Source organism: Corapipo altera, unplaced genomic scaffold (assembly GCF_003945725.1).
Source record: "Corapipo altera isolate COAL_440 unplaced genomic scaffold, ASM394572v1 55, whole genome shotgun sequence".
Lineage (NCBI taxonomy): Eukaryota > Metazoa > Chordata > Aves > Passeriformes > Pipridae > Corapipo > Corapipo altera.
In genome coordinates this window covers 10,929,502-10,951,450 of record NW_020884882.1, presented here as the reverse complement: position 1 = coordinate 10,951,450, position 21,949 = coordinate 10,929,502, and the positions used below count along the sequence as shown (strand labels likewise).

The following is a 21,949-nucleotide window of genomic DNA, read 5'->3' as shown; positions in this document are numbered from 1 at the left end:
CCAGGGGACCCTGAGCCCTGGAAGAACAGCTCTGCCGGTCAGGACCTCGCAGCACAGACCGCTCTTGGATGCTATTGAAAGGACTGATCTGGCTCCTTTTAATCCAGATTCAATTTCTGCTTAAAAAAGAAAAATCATGTCATACACTTTCACAAGTCTAAAACGTGTGGATGTACGGCCTTCATTCAAATGTTCCTCTTTGATGCCAGCAGGAAGCAATGTTTCCGCGGGATCTCTTACAGACCAAAAGCTGCTCCAAAGGCTTGGCAGGAATGGATGTCATTCTCGACTGGGGAGCAGCAACACTCAGACGCCTCGGCTGCCGTTAGCCCTGGGAGAGGAGCGTGCAGAGAGCTGCGGAGCATGCCAGAAAAAATAGCACTTAGAAAAATTATTTTTCCTTTGTTCCCTGTCTTTGTCCCTCTGCCTTAGGAGCGGGTTTCCAAGAGCAAACCCAACATTGCGGGATGCCGGACTGCCCGGCGCCAGGGATTGCATCTGCCTCCCACCGCCGTGTGCCGGCACAGGGGCATTCTCATGGATCTGGGGGTGATACAGGTCTTCTCCCAGCTGGGGTTTCAGGGTCTCAGGGGGCACTCCGGATCCCTCTGGGGTGCGTGCCTGGCTGCATCCCTGCTCTTGGCAGACCTAGCCAGCAGTTCCCACTCCCCTCTCTGTTTCGGAGCATCTGGCCTTGCTGTAAGGATTGTTTTGCTTCAAGAAATAAATAAGTGCTTTGTATCCTAATGGCCTTGAAAAGGAGGACGTGCCAGATTCAGGCCAAAGCACACTGAACCCGTTTTCCAGGCTCACACATGCTGTCATCTGTGGAGCTCATGTGTGAGCTGACGTGTACGAGCACTTGCAGCGTTTTACAGACACATTGGGAAGGTTATTTGCATGTGGCTTGTTTGGGATTTTTCCCCCTTGCTTTTCCAAGGGAGGCCAACAGGAATGAGAGAAATACTAAAGCGTCAGATTTGTTTCTCTGTCAATTTTAAGTGCTCAGTGTAAAAGATCATTAATGCCTGATATGTGTTGTTCTGAAACCCGCACTGGGGAGGAGCAGGCAAGCCACAGGAACAGCCCTGCTCGCCCGGGCCAGCACAGGCTTGTCAGAGCCACTGGCTGCCTTCCCCCCTCTGCAGCCAAATCCTGTGGAAACTCGCACGCAGCGAGCCAGGGACAGGACCACGACTGAGTGCTGAGTGCACACACATCACTGTGCCAACAGCTCCCCATGCTGCTGTGCTACATCCCTGGGTGGTGTGGGATGGATTGCCAGGACTGTGGTACCCCAACATTGTCCCAACGGAAATGATACTGTCCTGGGCACGGGTAGATGTTGGACAATGCTGCGTGCCTGTATTTTGAACAGGCTCCACTGTGTGTGATGATTTACTGCGCTGTGCCTGAGCAGTGGCTGACGCACCAAGGTCCCCTTTTTGGGGACGTCTGTGTGCAGACACTGTACTACACACAGACCAGCACGTCCTGCCCTCGCAGGGCTCTTCGCAAAAACCTTGCAGATGGTTTTGCAGTTTGTTTGGTTCCATGAAAGCCAGGTGGGATTGCCCAGCTGGATGTGCCAGAGCTGTGAGGGCTGAGCAAGTCGGCACCCGTGCCAGGACACCTCGTACTCCTTTGTAGTCCATCCCAGCAGCACAGTCATTCCAAACAGCCCAGTTTGGTGGGTGCTTTAGGAAGATGTGTTGTACTCAGGGCAAGTACAACCAAACACAGCTTCCCAACAGCAATTTGTGGCATAAGAAAAATGATATTCCCCCTCCACCTCCTTTAATTCATTGATCAAAGAGATCCTTCATCAATAGCTTAAATTTACAGGATGTTTGCAAACTTTTTCTTTTAGGAGGTGTAAGATGTTGCTCACAGACATGCTCATGTGGGTTTTGTCTTTGGTCACTCTGGGACTGTCAGGACAAGCTGCAGTCCTGCCTTTATTTAGCAGAGTCGGGGTAGGTTTGTAAACAGTCAGAGTTAAACTGGAAACACACCCCAAACCTAGGAAGACTGCAGAACACAAAGGCATTTGTAAACTAACGTAATTACTTTCCTCAGTGCCTTTGAATAAAGTTGGCTCCACTTAAAAGGTTTTTTCTAACCCTCATTTTACATTATGTTCTTTCCTTTCTCCTGGTTTCTTTCTTTTATAATTTCTATCTCCCTCTCCTGTCCCATGCCCCCTTCCCCTTTTTGCTTCAAGCAGCTGTTAATTTCCGAAGTGCGTATCAGTTTTTGTTAACAAAGCTTGGTGTTTGGACGTTTCCCTTTTTGAAGGTGATAATAACACTCTGGGAAGATGGATATCTGCTGTGCTGAGTTCTGGCGACGCAGAGCCTGTCCGAGTGCCTGGGAGATCTCCCTGGGGCAGGAAGGGGCTTGCCCAGCTGGCCAGTGTGCCATGGCACCCAGCACCCACAGCTGGCCTGGTGTCCAGCACACTGTCCAGCCCATCCCCCTGGCATCTGCGGCCTCGTGATGTTGTCTGAGGCCTTATTTTAACTTACAGAATCACAGAATATGCTGAGTTGGAAGGGACCCACAAGGATCATCGAGTCCAACTCTCAGCCCTGCACAGGACCATCCCCAAGAGTCACATGATGTACCTGAGAGTATTGTCCAAATGCGTCTTGAACTCTGTCAGGCTTGTATTCCTCTGCAGTTTCTCTCATCCAGATGTGAGTGGAGGTCAGAGCGAAGTCAGGCAAATGGAGAAACTGAGGATGAACCTAGTCTGGCACCATGAGTGGCTCCTGTGTGTTAATGATGCTTGTTTGGATAATCCTGGGCAGAGCAGATCTGTTGTGAGGGGCAGTAGGAGTGTGTAGAGCTGTGGTGTTGTATGGCAGAAGTATTTAATAATAAAACAGTTACAGATACTGCACGATTTAAAAAGGAAATGTTATCCATCCGGGGTCATTGCCCCTCGCTGTTGTCCTTGTCTGGGTGCAGCTCATGTTGCAGAGCGTGTAAGGGCAGTGAGGAGCTGTCTGCTGGTGCATGGGGGGTCTGGCCCTGGCCCTGCAGGGCTCCCCAGCCACAAGGCTTGTGCGTGCTCGGAACCAGAGCCAGACGGAGGAGGAGTTACTGTAACGTAAAACAGTGACCTTTTGTACAAAAGCAAAGTGCAGGCTGAGCAGTTTTCGTTTTCCAGCAAGTTAACATTTTCTGCATGCCTTTTCCCTGAAAAGCCAGACTGATCTGAGAATCCCCTTTTCCTTCTTTTATTTTCCTTATTCTTGAGCCAGACGCTCACTTGGCGGGTCAGAAATGCAGCCGGCTGAGCACAGAGGCAGGGATGCTGGCAGCCTGTGGCACTGTCCCTCCCAGCCTTGGCTCTCCCAGCCAGGGAGCTGGGTGCATGCCGTGGGAACGGGTGATGGATGGGAGAGTGTTATTTGCACAAGCATGGCTTATTGTCAGCCTGGGCAAGGGGTGTCCTTTTGCTCTTCATCTGCACTCTGGATGGATCTCTTGGGATAGGAGCAATGTCCCAGCTGAAAGGATCTGTGCAGCCCTCTGGTTTGAGTTTGTCCCCAGGAAGGATGGTGGCTGGAGGACGCCATTGGCAGGCATAAGGATTTCCTCCTCATGAGATGTCCCGCAGACTCTGGGCAAAGACTGGCAGCTGTCTCCATTCCGTCCTGTCCATGGGCACCCCTGCGGAAGGTCCCCCTGGCTGACGCAGATCCAAAGCAAACCCTTTCAGGTTATTTCAGGCAACAGAACACAGGTTGGAGCCTGTTATATTTTGTTTTGCTTCTCAAACCAAATTGCCCATCCCTGCCGAGCTATGTTGCTGGTCTGATGGGAACCAGTTCCCGTGGACCTGCTGAGACTAAATGGAAAACTTCCCACCGGAAGCAGGAGCGGAGCTGGGCACGTACATCCTGCTGTACTAGGCTCTGGGAAGGCAGCACCCAGGCTGCTGAAGGAAGAAGAAAGAACCCCCAATCCTTGCTTTTTGCCCAGGGTGAGCGTCTTAGGGCTCATTGCTTTAGGAATTTGGCGACTCTTCAAAAAAAAAATAATTTATGGTCTCCTTCAACTTCAAGGACTCAGTGGGCAAAAAAATTTCATTGCAAGAAATAAAAACACAGACTAACCAATGTGAGCACAGTGCACAGCGAGCAGCCTGTTTGCACGTGGGGAATTTGGCAGGAGAAGCCAGAAGGAGTGTGTGCCGGCCGGGCAGGCAGCACGGAAGCTTGGCAGCCCAGTAAAGGATAATGGCATCTGGGGCATCACTGGAGATTTTCAACTGCAAACTCTGCTACAGACTTGCTGCATAAGCTCACGGCGCTCATTTAACATTGTGATGCTGCAATTAGTCCTTTCCAGTGTGTATATTTGCACCTTGTGTAGCACATCATAAGAATTTAAGCGTTTTCAATGTGCTTTGATGTCCCTGGATGAAGGATGCTCTATAAATGCAAAGTAAGTATTCCAATGTACGTAGTTTGTTTTCTTTTTAACATAACAAAATACTTTGCAGCCATTCTTTCTTTGACAGTTTCCATAGCTGGTGGGTCTGTTTCTGCTGTGCCTTAGCAAAACAAATTTAGGGTTTTGCAGTGGCATATGCTCAGCATGTTCTTCAGCTTCATGACAAAAGCAGTTCCCTTGTCATCAGCACTGCAGAGTTACGGGTGGAAATCTGCTAAAAATCTCCCTTTTCGGAAAACATGATGATGGGGAAAGGTGGATGGTGACATCGGTTTGGGGAGGAACATAAATTGAGAAAAGCACTGGAGCAGCTCTGCTTGCAGGTAGCTCTAAATGAGAGCAGGGAGTGAGGTGAATGCAAAGCAATTATTCCTGAGTAAAACAGGTTTGGATATTTATTCTGGAATAAAAGGGTATTTCTTCCTGTGGAAGGTAAGTATGTTTATGAGCCACCTCTGTCAGCTTATGAGCCTACAGGCGAGCTCTCTTGCCAGCCAGCCCTGTGTGACCTGACCCTGTGTCCCCCCCCCTCCCAGTGACCCACGGCAGCTTGTCATCCACAGATGCTGTGGGGTTGTGTGGGCAGAGAGGGCTTCTCTGGGGAGAGCCAGCCCAGGTGGTGCTTTCTAGGCCAAAGTCCAAAACATACAGCGAGGGAAAAAGCTGATCAGAAGCTGCTGCGAAGGAAGTGTCATTTGGGAAAAGCCCTGTGAAAGCTGCAGGCGGTGCAGCCACTCCAAAATGAATTGCTGAGAGCTGAGGGAGCATCTCGGGTCTAATCCCACCGCGGCAAAGGCAGAACAGCCTGTGTGTGCTGGCAAAACAGCCTGCATCTCTGTAGCCAAGAGCAGATTTAAGGAAGCCAGCCAGCCTTCTCCTCCTGCCCAAGCATCCAGAGGCATCTGGGTCTGCAGAGAATCCCAATCGCAGCCGAGCTCTCCCTTACCTCTTCCTTCTCCTGGTTCTTCCCAAGCCGTTCAGCTTCACTGTGGCCATTTCAGCGCAGATCAGCCAGTGAGTCCCCTCCCGGTGCTGGCCCGGCCCTTGAGTGCACGTCCCAGGTGTGGCAGTCGGAGGAGAGACGCTGGGGTTCAGGGTGTGCTTCCTCTCCGGGCTGCACTGCGCTCCCAGCGCCGGGCACGCTGTCCTCCAACCTTTTTAATAGCCAATTTTAATTATACGCTCTGAGACAAAAGAGAAAAACTAAGCCTTCCAACAGATTTTTATCTGCTGTTTACTTCCACAAATTGCTGCAGAAAAAAGCCCGGAGGGTTTTGATGGAGGTGGAGGCTGAGATAGCCGGCAACTCGGAGGCTGCCGGGGCGCAGCCTTTTTAACCTCCCCAGCCGAGGCAGGTGCCGACACATCCCCGCAGCCGGCGCAACATGCTCACGCTATGGAGGCTGACCGAGCAAACGGTAACGCGCCCGCCACCTCGCCGGGGCTGCCACCTCTCTTCCTCCAAGGAGAAAAAGGCAGTAAACCCAGAGCAGCTCCTGGCTGCCTTTCCATGCTCAAAATCTTTGGGAAGACCCAGCGCCCACTGGCTCAGGGGGTGGCTGCTGGCTGGGCATGGGGGCACGGGCTCGGCCAGGGAACCCCTCTGCAGTCCCCTCTCTTGCTCCGTAGGTGCACCAGTACTACAGCTGCCTGCCCGAGGACAAGGTCCCCTACGTCAACAGCCCGGGAGAAAAGTCTCGCATAAAGCAACTTCTGCATCAGCTGCCACCGCACGACAATGAGGTCAGTGTCCAAAACGTGTCCTCGGACATCAGCAGGGCTGCGGGCGGAGAGGGGATGCACCTCCTGGGGTTGCTTGTGGGGAAGTGTGGCTCATCCTTTCTGAACTCCTTTTGCTTCTTAGGGGGATTTACTTGAAGTTTGATCATGTTGCTATTTAAGTGACTGTTTGCTCTCTGCTTTGGTTGTGTTGGAGGTGGGGAGTTGTTTGTTTCTGAAGTTAAAAATTTTTCATCAGTTCTACAGTTCTCTGAAATAAAAGCATTTTATCAGCCCTTGGAGGCCAAAGCCCCATTAAAAGTGGCTTGTAATGCTGTTGAGATCATCTAGAGACAGATACAAAGTTGCAAAAGCCTTTTCCCAGGTGCTGCTTCCAACTCACCTTGGGAGTGGGAGTGAGTGTGCCAAGGAGGGGCTTCACTTGGGCTGAGCCTCATGAGGTGGGAGAGCCAGGCAAGCCAGAGGCTGAGTCAAGACCAGTCAGAGCAAATAAACATTCTTACGTCTTACAAGAACGATGTGAGGCAGCAAAAAGGGTCTGGTCTTTTGACATCCTGATCTCACCAGTGAGATCAGGTTCTGGTAACCCGCAAAATTTCCCTGTGTAAACAAAAAGAATCGTTTTCATGCTGCTTTCTGAAGAAGCCGCTCTGGAAAATACATGCAGGTAACTTGTTTGGTCTAGGTCAGATTTTAACAGGTTTGCCTGCATGTGGCTGGGTGCCACGGGCACAGCACAGCACTGCCAACACAGGGGGAGCTCCAGGCACCAGGAAGGGGCTTCTTCTTATACACCCTCAGGCCCCAACCTCCTACCTGCTTACTTTCCTGGCATCTGCTTGAAACCCACAGCCTCTGACAGCCAAAAATATGAAAATAAATATGCACAAATGGTGCTACTGCAACCCATGTTGCTGCAAGTTAGACACACGTCTGTGTGTATTTTCTGTAAATTGGCAGATTTTGCATCCAAGTTCCCCTCGTGCTCAGTTTTGCTCCTTTGAACACTCAAGGTGTGTTGGTTGCTCACATGAATAACCCTACTCGGCTCCCTGAATCTGCTCTCCTGCGTACTGGAGGCTGGATTGGGCATTGGTACTACACGTGGCTGCCTTGACTCTCCACTGGTACTCTCCATTGAGGTGCAACCAGCCAAGAGCTAAGCCTGCAGGATGAAAATAGCCCAGAAAAATTCAGAGTTTTATAAGCTTTGGGGAGATGACATCATTCATTGTATCAGTTTATTTTACTTATTACCTTCCAATGCAAAGGTTTTGGAAATGTGCAGACTTGACCCTGTGCTGGAAGAATAGTTCACAAATCACTGAAACTCCATCATTTGCACAGGGAAAAGGGGCTGTGCTCTGGAAATACCAGTGAAATGTTTTGAAGACCTCTGCTACAGGAGTCTGGTGGAGAAAGCAGGAAAACCATCAATCCAATTGCTGGTCTGGGTAGGACTCTGAGAATCTAACTTTTAAGACATTTCTGCAAACTGAGCAGCCGAAGAGCAACCTTTCTCTTGCCCTTTCTTCTCATCTCAGCCTCTTGAAATTCTGACCAAACCCCAGATGACCGAAGCCCAGACACCTGCATTTCTCCAGTGTCCCCTGAGCCAAGGGCAGAGTTTGCATAGCCCCCATGCAGAGGTTTGCAGGGCCTATGGGACTGCAGCTCGCTGTCTGGGGAGCCAGGAACACTCCTAACACTGAGCATCACTTGTGTTTTTTAGGTCCGCTATTGCAATTCATTAGATGAGGAGGAGAAGAGGGAGCTCAAACTCTTCAGCAACCAAAGGAAGAGGGAAAATTTAGGGAGAGGCAATGTTCGGCCGTTCCCTGTAACTATGACAGGAGCCATCTGTGAGCAGGTGGGTAGCAGCTGATGAACTGGCACTTGAATCAGTGAAGCACCTCTCCTGTGAAGACAGGCTGAGAGACTTGGGCTTGTTCAGTCTGGAGAAGAAAAGGCTCCAGGGAGACCTTAGAGCCCTTTCCAGTACCTAAAGGGGCTACAAGAGAGCTAGAGAGAGACTTTCCGTATCACAGGGAGAATGGCTTTAAACTAACAGAGGGTAGGTTTAGATTAAATATTAGAAAGAAATTCTTTACTGTGAAGGTCATGGGGCTCTGGCACAGGTTACCCAGAGAAGCTGTGGCTGCCCTGTCCCTGGAAGTATTCAAGACCAGATTGGACAGGGCTTGATCCTAGTCCAGTGGAAGGTGTCCTTGCCCATGGCAGGAGAGGTTGGAACTAGGTGATCTTTAAGATCCCTTCCAGCCCAAACCATTCTATGATTTTATGAAGCTCGCGGGAGAAGCGCCCGCCCGTGACCCCACCAGGTACGAGCACTGGGGTCTGTCAGGACATGTTTCAAGAGCACCTGCAATATTTGATGTGGAGTAGTCACTTCAGCTCCTGGCACTCTGCGGGGGGTGGTTGTGAGAGCAACTGGTTGGTGATGGTTGGCAGTGGGTTCACCCACACCCCCCGTTAGTCACCAGCTTTTCCGACAGTGCGGCGGCCAGATCAACGGAGGGGACATGGCCGTCTTCGCCTCGCGAGCGGGACACGGCGTTTGCTGGCACCCTCCCTGCTTCATCTGCAGCGTCTGCAATGAGCTGCTGGTTGACCTGATCTACTTCTACCAAGATGGGAAGATCTACTGTGGCAGGCACCACGCCGAGTGCCTCAAGCCCCGCTGTGCCGCGTGTGATGAGGTAAGAGCCAGCTCACCCCATCATCTGCCACTGATGCTGCTGCCTGTGGGGGTGGCACAAGAGGATTCCCCTTGCTCACTGGATGGCATTTTCCCCTCCATGCACCCTGACCTCTACATGGAGGCATGCACACAAAATATGGTGGCTTGGCTTTGCCAAAGGTTCAGCCAAGCTTTTCCTGAGGTTTCAGGTATTCTTTGTTGCATTTTGCCTAGGACTGTTCAGAGATAGGTCCTTGTCTACACGTAGGGAGCTGGGGGGTTCCTCTGTTTCCAGTAGGAGCACAGCCCCCATGCTGTGATTTTAGCCCAGGTGGGTGTGGTAGTCCTCCTTTCTCCTCTATTTTCCCAAAAGCCTCTGGTGGGATGAGTGCTGTGTTTCCTACAGTCAGTCGTGTCTAAGTATACACACTAAGCTGAAATAGGCTTCAAGAGAGGCGATTAACAGGCTATAGGAAGCTGAACAAATGGAATACAAAACTGATATAGAAAACCATACAGAGTCGTCTCTGAGCATTTCTCAAGTGTCAATCTCTGTTTAAAAGGCTGGTGAAGGAAATTGTTCTGGTTTTTAAAGTTACAAAAACCATAGTGCAGAAAACCATCTGTACTATAAAATACCACGTTCTATCTTTGCAAGCGTGTAATAGTAAATATCCAAGGCTATATGCACTTCATATCTGAAGAGCATTGACGTATGTATCCAATTAAATTTGTAGCATTACCAGTGAAAAACAACCTCTAACCATTCAATTGGCCCTATTTCTTTGTGGCTTAGGCTGGGTAATTTTTCTTCACATACTTTTTATCCCTGCAAATTCTTGTTTAAGTCTTTCATTCAACTCCTTTAACACGCTTTTCTTCTCCTGAAACATCCAATGCTAAGAGGATCTGCAGGTGAAAAGCTTTTAGTGTGCCTTGTGACAGGGCAGAGAACCAGGGAACAGAGCCAGGGCTTCTTGGTCCCTTGACTTGGCTTGGGAGTTGAGATGGAATGGGGATGCGAAACAGAGACAGCAAGAAAGCATCTGCTGAAAATATTTTAAATGGCTGCTTCACCAGCTCACCCTTAACAGTGCCCTGTGCCTCAGTTTCCCCACTAGTATAATGACTGCAATCACCTTGATAAGCACACAGGGTAGGGTACTGGCGACTGTGAGGAGCCAGGTAGCTCTGTCTTCTCTCTCTCCCGTAGAGCTGCCACTTCTCCTTGTGCTTTTGCTTATCCTTTGTGCTCAGGTCCCTGTTTCAGAGATGGGTAAATGTGTTCCAGTAAGTGGCTGCTCTGTTCTTCAGAAGTCCACCAGATCGATAGGTTGTGTATAAGCGTGTTTATTACCCTGATCGACCCCGTCAGCTGATGGATGAGCTTCGAGCACGTTACTGCAGCTCTGCCTTAACGCTTTGCAGTCCGGGCAATAACTCCCTCCTGAGGTATTTGCATTTTAATGGATTTTCCTATGAAAGGATGGATGCCCCTGCCACAAGCCAAACCATGGGAATTTCTCACGCTGGACTGGGGTGGCTAACTGTAAAACTTGGAGGTTGTATGAACAAACGGGAACAGCTGCCACGCATGGGCCGGAGGCACAAAGGTTGGTGTCTGTGTCCCAGGACCCCTTTCTGACCAACTCTGCTCCACGTTTCTGTTTTCCCCTCAGATCATTTTTGCCGATGAGTGCACAGAAGCTGAAGGGCGGCACTGGCACATGAAGCACTTCTGCTGCTTTGAGTGTGAGACGGTGCTGGGGGGGCAGCGGTACATCATGAAGGATGGCAGGCCCTACTGCTGCAGCTGCTTCGAGTCCCTCTACGCCGAGTACTGCGACACCTGCGCCCAGCACATCGGTACGTGCCGGCAGTGCCGGAGGGCAGCGGGGCAAACCTCTGCCTGGGGGGTTGTTTCTGGCAGGAGCTGTTGCTTTAAGACTTCTACAACACTGTGGGGCTGCGGGCAGGACTGCCTGTGGCTGGAGTCTGCTCCAGCCTCTTGTGCCCCTCTCCCATCCCACCAAGGAGGTGGCACAGTGATTTGTTTGGTTAAACCACTGTTTATCCCTTTCTTTAGTCAGAGAGGGGAGGATTATCAGAGGGTACCTCAGGAGCTGTGGCAGCTAGTGGTGAAAGCCTTCCCTGGCCTAATATAATGCACGCTTTTTTTCCTTTAAATCTCATTTTCCTGTGAACAGGCTGGCTCTTCAACACAGATTTTTCCCATCCAAGCTTGCCAAAAGATCACTGTCAGAAAAGGTGCTTGTTCATTAGGCACCATTATTGTTTCTGTTTGCCTTTTTAAATCAACCCCGCAGATAGGTGTTCTCAGACAGAAAGAAATAACGCATCAGGGTCCATCTGTGTTTCTAGAACAGTGATTTAAAATGCACTTTATTCAGGGGGATATGCTGTCCCCCAGCCGGGTGGGGTGGGAAGCACCTTGCTGCTCTCCCCAATCCCCTTTGCCACTTGGCTGAGCACTTGCTTGTGAGCATGCAGGCAGCTCTCCCTTTGCCCATAGAGGTGAGCTCACGTGTTCAAATATTTCATGGGCTGCAGGGAAATTAAAACCAAACATTTTGCTCTTGTGCACTGGCCAGATGGCACAGGGAGGGGAAAGTCAGGGCTTCAGTGAAGCACTTGGGAGGATGCGTTTGCTGTGACCTGCAGCACATCCTTCCCGAAAGCTCAGCTGCAGAGCGGTGAAGAAGCAGCTGTTAATGCTTCTCACACGCTCCCTTCTCTTGTGCTTCCCCATCTGCTGATCTTCAGTCTGACCAGCTGGCTGGAGCCTGCTGACTGTTAGGTTTTCAGGGTAAAATCCCTGTTTTGGTGCATATTTGCACATTTCTAGCAAAGGAGGGTCTGCAACCGTTTTGCTACAAGTTGCTCGTAGCAGTCATTAAGTGCTGTGCTTAAGAGCCCCGTAAATCAGAGGTAAGCATGTGCTTATAAGGCTTGGGTTGGGTAGGTGAGGATAGAGAAAGGAGGCTGCGCTCCTTCCTCTGCAAGATGGCTTTGGGCAGTGGAAAAGGAGCCGATAGGATCCCACCCACCGTCTTGTCTCTTAATTGCCCACAAGTGTAACACTCCAGTCTGTATAAAAGCATTTTGCTCTTTACAAGGGGAGAAAAAACCTGATTACACCAAACCTAATTTAGGCTGGAATAAAACAGACCATTAACATACTGCTCATTTATAAGTTATCTGGCAGCACTCAGCCCCCCAGCGACACGGCCGCGGCGGGTGTGTGAGCACATGCTGTGCACACAGGGGGTGCAGCACCCGCCCTCCTGGCCAGCCCACGCTGTGCATGGCAGTTTCTCAGGTAACAAGGGTTTTTGCCATGAACAGCAGTTTAAACAAGTGGATAGATGTTATAATTGAAACCTCAGGAGCTTTGCTCACGGCTCTGACTGAGAGCAGTGTGCAGACGTGTACCCCCTGGGGTTTTGCTGGTGGGGGACAGACTGTCTGCATCAATTCCCTTACTGAGCCCAAGGCGGGCTGGTGAAGCAACCCAGGAAATGCATCTGGGTGCAAGGCAAGGGTGTGTGTTTGACCCCTGGGGCCAGCTTTTCCATTCCATTTTGGAGAAGGGGCTCCAGAAGACAAAATAAAATTGGGATGGGGCTGCAGCAGCAGCAAGGGACAGGGATGTCATCTGCTCTGTTACGTGCTTAACCAGGGCAGCACAAATTCCTCATTATGGTTCAGTTAGAGGCTTTTTGTTTTTTTAAATAGGCAGCATATTATTGCTTTGACTTCAAGGACTTTATGGAGAACTTCTTGCATTCCTTTACTTTATGATCGGAAATATCCCCATTTAATTCAAAATAGCTTGAGGCATGGTTCTGCTGCCTTTCCTAACATTGAGTAACTCCCAAGCAAAGGCCTGGAATTAGAACTGGGAGGAATTAGAAATGGGATTAGTTTCATGCGTTGGAGAAACCCTGAAAAAGGACTTTTGAGACTGAGACCAGGTGCATGTCACTCACAGGGGATTATAGAGTCATGAAATGCTTAAGGTTGGAAGAGACCTTAAAGATCATCTTGTTCCAACCCCCCACCATGGGCAGGGGCACCTTCCACTAGACCAGGTTGCACAAAACCCCATCCAACCTGACCTTGATGCAGATGTTGTGCAGTGTTAAGTGACATTGACACTGTGCATCTTCCTCCTCAAGGTATCGACCAGGGCCAGATGACATACGATGGCCAGCACTGGCACGCCACCGAGACCTGCTTCTGCTGTGCCCAGTGCAAGAAGTCCCTGCTGGGACGGCCCTTCCTGCCCAAGCAGGGTCAGATCTTCTGCTCCAGGGCCTGCAGCATTGGCGATGACCCCAATGGCTCCGACTCCTCCGACTCGGCTTTCCAGAGCGCGCGAGCCAAGGAGTCCCGCCGCAGCGCCAAGATCGGCAAGAACAAGGGCAAAGGCGAGGAGGGGGCACGCAGCCCGTGCAACCAGCTGCAGGTCACCTCCAACCGTCTCTCCACCGATGTGGACCCGCTGTCCCTGCAGATGGATCTGCTGAGCCTGGCCAGCCAGACACCAAGCCTCAACAGGGACCACTTGTGGAGGAGCCGGGACGAGCTCTATCACTACGGTGGCAAGATGGAGCAAAGTCAGTCCCAAACCCCCTTGCAGCTTCTCAGCCAGTGCAACATAAGGACCTCCTATAACCCCAGCCAGGTCCCAGGCTCGCAGCCAGATTTATGGGCAAAACATTTCAGCAACCCAAAGAGGAGCTCCTCGCTGGCAATGAAGAGCCACGGTGGCAGCTTCATCCAGGACTGCAGAGAGGACTACTACTCGGGGAGGCTTCGCTCACAGGAGAGCTACAGTGACATGTCCAACCAGAGCTTCCCTGAAGCCAGAGGAAGTGTCAAAGTCCCCAAGTACGAGGAGGAAGAGGAAGGTGGGATGCCGACCCCACAGTGCCGCACCCGTCACCCCATCAATGCCCTCAAGTTCACAGAGGACCTGACGCCCACCGAGCAGACTCCCCGGGGCTCCATGGAGTCCCTTGCACTCTCCAATGCAACAGGTATGTCACCCCTGCTCCTGCCACACATAGACCACCCCAGGATGCCCTCCATGTGATTGAGTCCCTGGTGCTCTGGGTCAGTGCCATAGGAGGTGTCTTCTCATACAAGGGTGACCAACAGCTTGGGGACCATGGCTCAGTGACATGGGCTTGCTTGCCTGGCCCCTGTGTGCCTGGCAGCCCCTCTCCCTTTGCTTGCTTGTTTACCAAATGCTGGGCTTTATGGATGGCTGGCCTTCCTGTGCAGCTCAAAACAAGTGTTTTCAAGCTCTTTAATCCTCCCTTTTGTGAAGAGAGGAGTAAAATCAAGGCCAGTTGCTAACACAGAGGCGGATTCCAGGCTTTGGCGCTTGAAGGACTGTTGTCAGCTGCCCTTGCAGGCTAAAAATATTTTTAAATGCTTTGAAATAGGCCCAGTTAACCCCTTTTGAGTGTTATGCCATCCTGAAGCACATGACTAGTTAAATTCCTCCCCCTCTGTGCACAGCTCTTTAATTCCTCTTCCCCAGTCACTCAGTAAAAACTGCAGGGAAAAGCCTGGCAAGATGCTTGTCCCACCAGGCTGAGCCTGTTTCTCAGGAGAGCATCCCAGGGTCATATTTCTCAGACCTCTCACCCCAAACATGTTTGGGTTTCATTTGTGGCTGTAGGGATGGGGGTGTGTGCACGGACGTGTCTGTGTGGGGCTCTGGTCCACAGCTGGCACTGGGCAGTCTCAGTCCTTCCTGCAGCTTGCTCTGCTCCACTCATGTGGCACAACTATCCTTGCTTCTGAGTCCCTCAGCAGAGAAAACTTCTCAGGAAAGAGAATAGTGAGCCTGGTTTGCTCACCAGAGGTGCTGCCTTGCTGCTTCTTTGCAGCTCCCCTGGCTTTTCTCTGTTCCAGCTGAGCCGTGCTTGGATTTGGGCAGGTCCTGCACCCGAACCCCTGCAAAACAGAGTCCTTGTCACTGGCAGTGAATGGCCTGTGGGGTGTTTGGTACCCAGTCCCGAGGATCCCCCACAGTGTGCTGGCACTGGGTGGTGGGGATGTGCCAGCGAGGATCGCTGGGCCCATGGAGAGCTGAGCCCGGCTGAACCCGAGCTCTGGGCTCTGCCCTGCCTGGATGGACAGGTTTGCTCTGCTACACTCTTGTCTCCTCACCCGCTCCTGGGATTTGGTGTGTTTGTTTAGGGAAGCTGCCAGCCCCATGGCAATATGTGAAATGATCTCTCTGTTCAGCCAGGATCTCCTTATCCAGCAAGGAGCAAAATGGGGGAGAGAAGCTAATGAACTGGGAAGGGTTTTGCTCAAACAGCCTCAAATATACTCAGAGGAGTAGATGTGAAATGGCAAGGGAGTTGAGAATCGCTCTCTGAAACAAGATTTCCCTAAGCAAAGCTCCACGTTTCCAAAGCCTCTTGTGTTCCTAAAAACTCGTATTGCGTAAACCCCATCTGTACAAAGAGTCTTGAGCAACACCAGGCTCGGATGAGTAGTCCCTGAGCAGCGTAGGGGTTGTTGCGTGCTTTGGAGCTGAAGTGTAACAAGTTATTGGGGATACAGGTCAAGAGGCAGGAAATATGACAGGGCCTTCGTATTGGAGTGAAAATCATTCTGTCTTTCATTTTAGAAACCTCTTTTAAGAATGCTGAGAGGGAGACCTCCCAAAGGCACCCATCCTCCATACAGAGCCCCAAAGTATGAGTTTCCTTACAGGCCTGCCTTAACATTTCACTGCTTTCCTGCTTTCTGGAGCAGATGCTCAGCATGATGGGGCTTGCAGCAAGTGTACACCACTGTTCCTCTGCAGAGTGAGGTGATAACATTTTTATTAATGTGTAAGGTTCTAATAATTTTCCTTGCTCTGGGAGCTGGCTCAGCTGAGCTAGGGGCACTGCAGCAGCAACAGGCAGCTACCCCAGGGCCATGTCTGCAGTTATGGAGGACAAAATTATCATCCAATTTAATTGGCAGCATTTTGAGGACACAGAGACTTGGTGACCTGAGGGAGAGCAGGTTTTTGGGCAGGTGGTGTCAGGGCACACCACCCCACTGCCTGGCTTTTCCCATCCCTGCCATCCCCTCTGGGGCCAAGCAAGCTGCCCAGCAGGCACCCTGCAGAGCTCCTCCCAACACAGCCTGGGGGTCTGGCTCACCCTCTTCCCTCCACCCCACATTCCCCAGCTCTGCTTTGCCAGAACCTCCCAGGCATCCACATATGAGGTCCCTTTGAGCTACCGATGCTGCACAGTTGCTCCACCTTATAAAGAGAAATAATTAACACTGCATCCATCTAAGGTTTTATGGCATTGCTGAAAACGTTCTGGTTTTTATAGGGAGCTGAAGGGCAAACAGTCCCTGACCTGCAGAGCACATGTTAAAAGCTGGTCCCTCCCTGGCAGCAGATTTTGCTGTGATGTTTCTATTATGACTTTAACTACTAATTAGCTGGAGACGTCAGTAAATGCAGATAACTTATGGGGTGTGCAGCGGTAATCCCTGTCCTTTGGCCGGAAGGCTGCCTGCTGTGAGCAGATGCTGTTCCCTATAATATTTTGGGGTCAGCCATTGTGTAGGCCAAGATCTACGTGACCCCAATCTCCTGCAAGACCTCAGGTTTCTACCTTACCCAAAAGGCTCTATTAATCACTTTAAAGCCAATTCGTCATGGATTAGTAAAAAGGTGAGACACCATGTTAATCCTGGGCACATGCTCTGCTGTCACTGTGGGCATTAGTGCACCAGCAGACACAGTAGTGGCAGAGGTGGCTGTGACCCTCCTTGTGCTCTGTTTTGGGATTTGAATTAGGTGGGAGTGTCTCCGCTGTGCTCTGATTCGTGCTTATGTAATTGCCACAAGTGCTGATGTGATTTAAACACATCCAGTGGTAAAGGGCAGAATTTCCTGCTGGTGGAGGGCATTTCTCCTTCCCCTTCACGTTTCTGTTTGAAAATCCCTTTTCTGCCATCAGCTGAAGGCTACAACAGACTTTGATCCACTACAGTTTGGAGACTGGGTCCTCCTCTTGCCCAACATGGCCATTAGATGGAGAGGCAAAATGTTATTCTCTTAGAACAGTCTCTGTGGGCCCCTTGCAGAGAGCAGGAGCGCTTTGGAGGTAGAAGTGTCATTGAATGGTGACACTGTTGTGTGCAAAGGAGAAATAGATTTCAAAGGATTCCTTGAGAAGATGAGTTTGGGTGAAGGGAACAGCCTCATCTGTCACAGTCATAAATCCAGTTTAAAAAAATGTTAAACAGCAGTGCTGTTACAGGGTGAAATGTCATTTCACTTGTATGGCACACGTTGCTCCTGCCATCAGTGTTATGAGATACTCAAAAGCCCCAATTAGTTCGTTTTTCCAGGACTAGACAACAGTTGTGATATACCCAGCAAATGGAGAGAAAGGACATATGAATATGCACGTGGGTCAGGGCTGATCCCTGCATGTCTGAATTGTAGTGACCTGACAGCATCGTCTTCTCCAGTCCCTCTTCTTTCTCTGCTTGAGGAGGAGCTGAAAGCTGCAGGACAGGTGAGGGGGAGAACAAGCCATGTTCCTCAGGGACAGGGTTATATTTTCAGGAGAAACATTCATTGATCCAGTCTCTCCTGCACTGAGGGCATGGGAGCAGCTCCTGAACACCCTCAAGGATGGCAGTGAGGTGTGAGGGGTCCGAAGAGTGGTCCCCATCCCCATGTCCTCAGCAGCACTGCATCCTGTGGAGGCTCCTCTCTCCTGTGGGCTGGAGAGGGCAGATGCCCCCGGTGCTCCAGCTGAGTTAGACAAGCCAGAAGATGACACATTTACTGTTCCTGGCTTTTTCTGAGAAAAAAAGGAGGCTTCCAGCTCTCCAACATGTTCTTTTCACTCTCTTTCCCCCAGACACGGGCAGCGCAAAACTGCTTCCAAGTCGGAAGATGAGATCCCTGGGAGGATTTCGTGCAATTTTGAGACCCGGGTATAGCACTCCACAATCTAAGCCAGATAATTTCGAAACTCATGTGAAGATAGAGGTTTTCCATCCCAAAGGGCCAATGCCAAAACACTGTAAAAACTGTCAGGAGTGTTTCTTCTCCCCCTTACTCGCCTCTTGCTGCTTAGCCTGTGGGAGGTTTGATGTGGGTGCTGCAGGATCAACCATGTGCATGGCTTCACCCCTTCAGTGTCACACATGGACTGTGTGCAAAGCATGTAAACTAACAACCAAACCAGAGACCCAGAATGTACTATGTTGTCAGGGTAAGCAATGGCACATCATCCCCAACCCAGCGTGTTGGCCGTCCTGCTTCATCTCAGGAGCTGAGGATGGTAATGAGGAGGTTACAGGGAGGCTTTTGGGTTAAAATCCAACCCCTTTCCCAAGCAGCACTCTCTGAGAGAAGGACTGATCAGGTGGGAAATACACCCTGACACCCATGGGTGGCAAATGGGGGCACACCGCGACCCACTTGGTGAGTGCTCTGCTTTCCCCCAAATCGTTTAGTTTCCACAATTTCCAGTTACATAAGGGTTCTGCTTTATTTCTGCATGCCCTGAGGTCGCTCAAAAGTGAGATGGGGCTGAGCTATAAACAAAGCTCTGGGCAGGCTGTTTCTCCTTAAGTTCCTTTTTAGTTCTTGGGACTGACCTTGAAATAAACCCGGTTTGAGGATGTGCCTGCCTGATGCTGTGGGAGAGAAGGCTCTGACACAGGGGGCTGGACACAAGAGATGCTGTGCTGTCTCCTCCTGTGCCTCTATATCTGCATTTAAACACTGGCTATCTGGGCTGGGTGCCAGATTTTGGTGCTGGCAGGCACCTCTGTGGGGCTCAGGTGGTGAGGGCTGCAATGCACAGGTATATGTGTACACTGTGATAAATGTAAAGGCAAGAAGCAAGCGTCAGCACAGCCCTGTTTGTTTGCAATATCCTAAGTCAGGGCATTTTGCATTCCCCTACCGGGGTGAAGCAGCTGATGCTCTCTCTGCAGTGGGATGCTGGCTCACCCTGTGTTAGCCCAGCTTCGTGGGGAGTTTGATTTAATGGGGGCTGGGAGCTGCTTCCCCTCACGAGGGGCTCCATTCCCAGCCTCACACCCAGCCTACGCACTCTCTGCGGCCTCTCTGCTGTCATTTGCCGTGGTTTAATAATTCATAATTAATGCAACTTGCAGCCCCAGTTTAGCAAAGCACACAGTGGGGTTTAAGCGCCTCTGAGTGCTTTGTTGTGGCAAGGTTGCAGAGGTGATGCTCACGAGGGATATCTTTGTGCTGTCACTTTGCTTATTCGGGTGTTATTTCCCTTGGCAATGTTTATGGGATAAACATCGTTCTTAATAGGGGTGGGGAGGGACTTCAGAGGGGATTGTGCAGCGTGTTCTCAGCAAACCTTGAACATTAACCAGAAGCCTGCTTTGTGTTCCCGGCGCTGCAACCAGCTCGGGTTCTGTATCGAACGCCCGCGGACGAGCTGCAGCTCTCGCTTGTGCTCATCCGAAAGGCGTGCGTTTCCATGGCTCCGGGGTGAAATATTGAGCCTGGCAGCCCCACACAGCAGAGAGAGGCAGCAAAAAAAAACCTGCTGTGTCCACGTGCGCCGCGGTGCTGGCACCGATCGGGCCGTGGGGCGGCCACTGGCTGGTGCACTGTGCGGGCAGCAGGTGCCATCTCTCCTCTTACAGTGCAAGGGCCTCTGGGGCAGCAGGTGATGGATGCGCTCAGTGTCTCGGAGTGTCGTTTTGCAGCAGGAAATTTTGGTGGGATCAGCACGTTGCCCCTGGTTTTGCACCCCGGTAATGGCCTTGTGATGTGATAGCAACCATCCCGTGCCACAGGCCCAGAGCGGGGCTTCTGGTCCCCTGGATGGCCTTGGGAAACAGATTCTCAGGTTTCCTTGTTAGAAAAAAGTCAGGGCTGTGTGGTGGGGTCTCCCCTCACGTGCTTTTTCTTCCAGGTTGGGGCTTGCTCGGGTTATTAGCTGTGTTCCCAGATGAAACACTTCATTAAGAGGGAGCTGCAGCGGCTGTAAATAAATATTGGTAACTCAAGAAGATGGGGCCTCGTGCAGAAGTGTAGCTCTGGAATGGCAGATAACCTCAGGAGACACCTTTGTGCTCTCCAGGGCCATGTGGGAGCGGGGACTTGGAGCTGCCCTGTGTGTGCCTGGGCATCCCTGGCCTTTAGGTGCCAGGGAAACCCTCCAGTGCTGGAGCCTGCCCCAGCCACCTTCTACTGTGATTACACAGGGAGAGTTTTCTTCTTATCCAAGCTGAAATTTTCCTTGCAGGAGTCAGCAGACCTGGAGAATTAATGTATTCCCTCCTCTTTGCAAGCATTTTTTTCCATATTTGAAGGCTGTTATTATATCCCCTTCAGCCTTCTCTCTTCTAGACTAAACAATCCCTGCTCTTTCAAACTTTATCCCCAGGTTATATTTTCTAGATGAATTTTTTTTAGACAAATGGTTATTACTGTCCCCTGAACTCACTGCGGTCATATCGGAGCTCTCCTGGCTTGCTCCCACTATGCTTTGCTGAGCCTTTGTTGCTCCATAGGGAGTGACAGGATCATTTCGGGAGCTTAGAAAGACTAATGTGGGCCTAACCCCACTCATGATGCTTGACACTGGCATAAATGTAATACTCAGCCTGGAGGCACCTTTGTGTTCCATGAGGATTTTAACTTGCATCCTCAACCTGGTACCTGCTCTGGGCATCGTAAGAACTATGCAGAGCTCTTAGTGCCTTCAGCAAAACTGGAAAAGCGCATCTTTGCTCCTCAATGAGCAGAATGAATCCTTCACTGTCACGATGAGCAGATGAAATAAAATTTCCCTCTCCTGGACGCGGTGCTTGCTGGGTCACTTTGTACTGTTGTTCCCAAAAAAAGGCATGTGCACGTACAACCTGCCCAGTCTGCCTGGGAAGATGCATTTGACCCTCAGCAAGGAGCCTTTCCCACTCTGGGTTATGGAGAAATGAAGCCACTGGATGTCAGGGTGGCTTTGCTTTGCTGCAGCCTCCCAAGAATGGGTTCCATCACGCCCCAGCTTCTGTGTGCTGGCGATGATGGTGGTAGACGTGCTCTGTGCAGGATTCCTCTTAGAAACAACATTTTCCCAGCAATTCAAGATCTTAAAACGTGTGTGCTTAATTATAATCAGGCTGTCTGGATGAAGAGCCAGAAACATTCCCTGATTAAACCTCACGCTCTGAGCCTGAGCCATGTGTGTATTGCAGGCTCCTTATTTGAACTCGCTGCCCTGTGCTGACCAGCAATTCCAAGGGGAAAAGACTAAAGCATTCATGGTGTCTGCTGGAGGTGTGTGTTAGGGGCTGGAAACCCCTATCCTGCACGAACTAAACTGGTGAAGTGCTGTCTCTGCCTTTTCCAAGCTGCAGCACCCTGCTTACCACAGCTTGCTTTACTCTTGGCAGAAACAAACAGGTTTCACTGCTGGTCGTCTTGCTTGATCTCGACCACAGCATTCCTGCCCGTGATGTGGAGAAGCAGATGTGTCTTGTTTAATTTAAAAATATTGTTTTGCTCTCTCCGTGTCTCCAGAGCCTCTCCCCAGATGCTCAGTTTTGTTTTTTGCTGGATGCAGCATTGGAGGAGGGAGATGTCTGTGAGGAGCAGCCGTACCACCCAATGCGGCTGGCGCTGGGGGCAAAGCACCAGCTCACCCCATACCCCTGTGAGTGGGATGAGGTCAATCCCTTTTAAACAGTGCTGCCAAAATCAACCTGCTGATGCCACAGAAGCATCCTGTGCTGCTGGATCTGCATTCCTGCCCAGCACTGCCATAGCTTGTTCTTATTGTGGAACTGTGCCCGTTCTCTTAATGAGGAGCTGCATAAATGTCACCAAGAGGTCATTTTCTTCAGTGTCAGCTATTGTCTGACAGGTCTGATTAAGGCCACCGTGATTCTCGTTGGGATCAGCTCTGCCTGCAATCCCACTGTTGCTCTGGCTTTGCAGGAGGTCCTTGTGGATGTTACCAAGTTAATTTT

General features: G+C 50.8%; 1 protein-coding gene across 6 annotated transcripts in view; it reads left to right on the top strand.

Annotated features, from left to right (window-relative positions):
- Window positions 1–21,949, top strand: part of PRICKLE2 (prickle planar cell polarity protein 2) — a 104,226-nt gene that overhangs the window by 78,493 nt on the left and 3,784 nt on the right. For all 6 annotated transcript variants that reach the window (XM_027640639.1, XM_027640644.1, XM_027640642.1 and 3 more), the window contains 5 exons: window positions 6,097–6,210; window positions 7,940–8,077; window positions 8,724–8,927; window positions 10,588–10,774; window positions 13,108–13,971. In XM_027640639.1, the coding sequence (XP_027496440.1) occupies window positions 6,097–6,210; window positions 7,940–8,077; window positions 8,724–8,927; window positions 10,588–10,774; window positions 13,108–13,971 (1,507 nt within the window). The remainder of the gene's footprint in view (window positions 1–6,096; window positions 6,211–7,939; window positions 8,078–8,723; window positions 8,928–10,587; window positions 10,775–13,107; window positions 13,972–21,949) is intronic.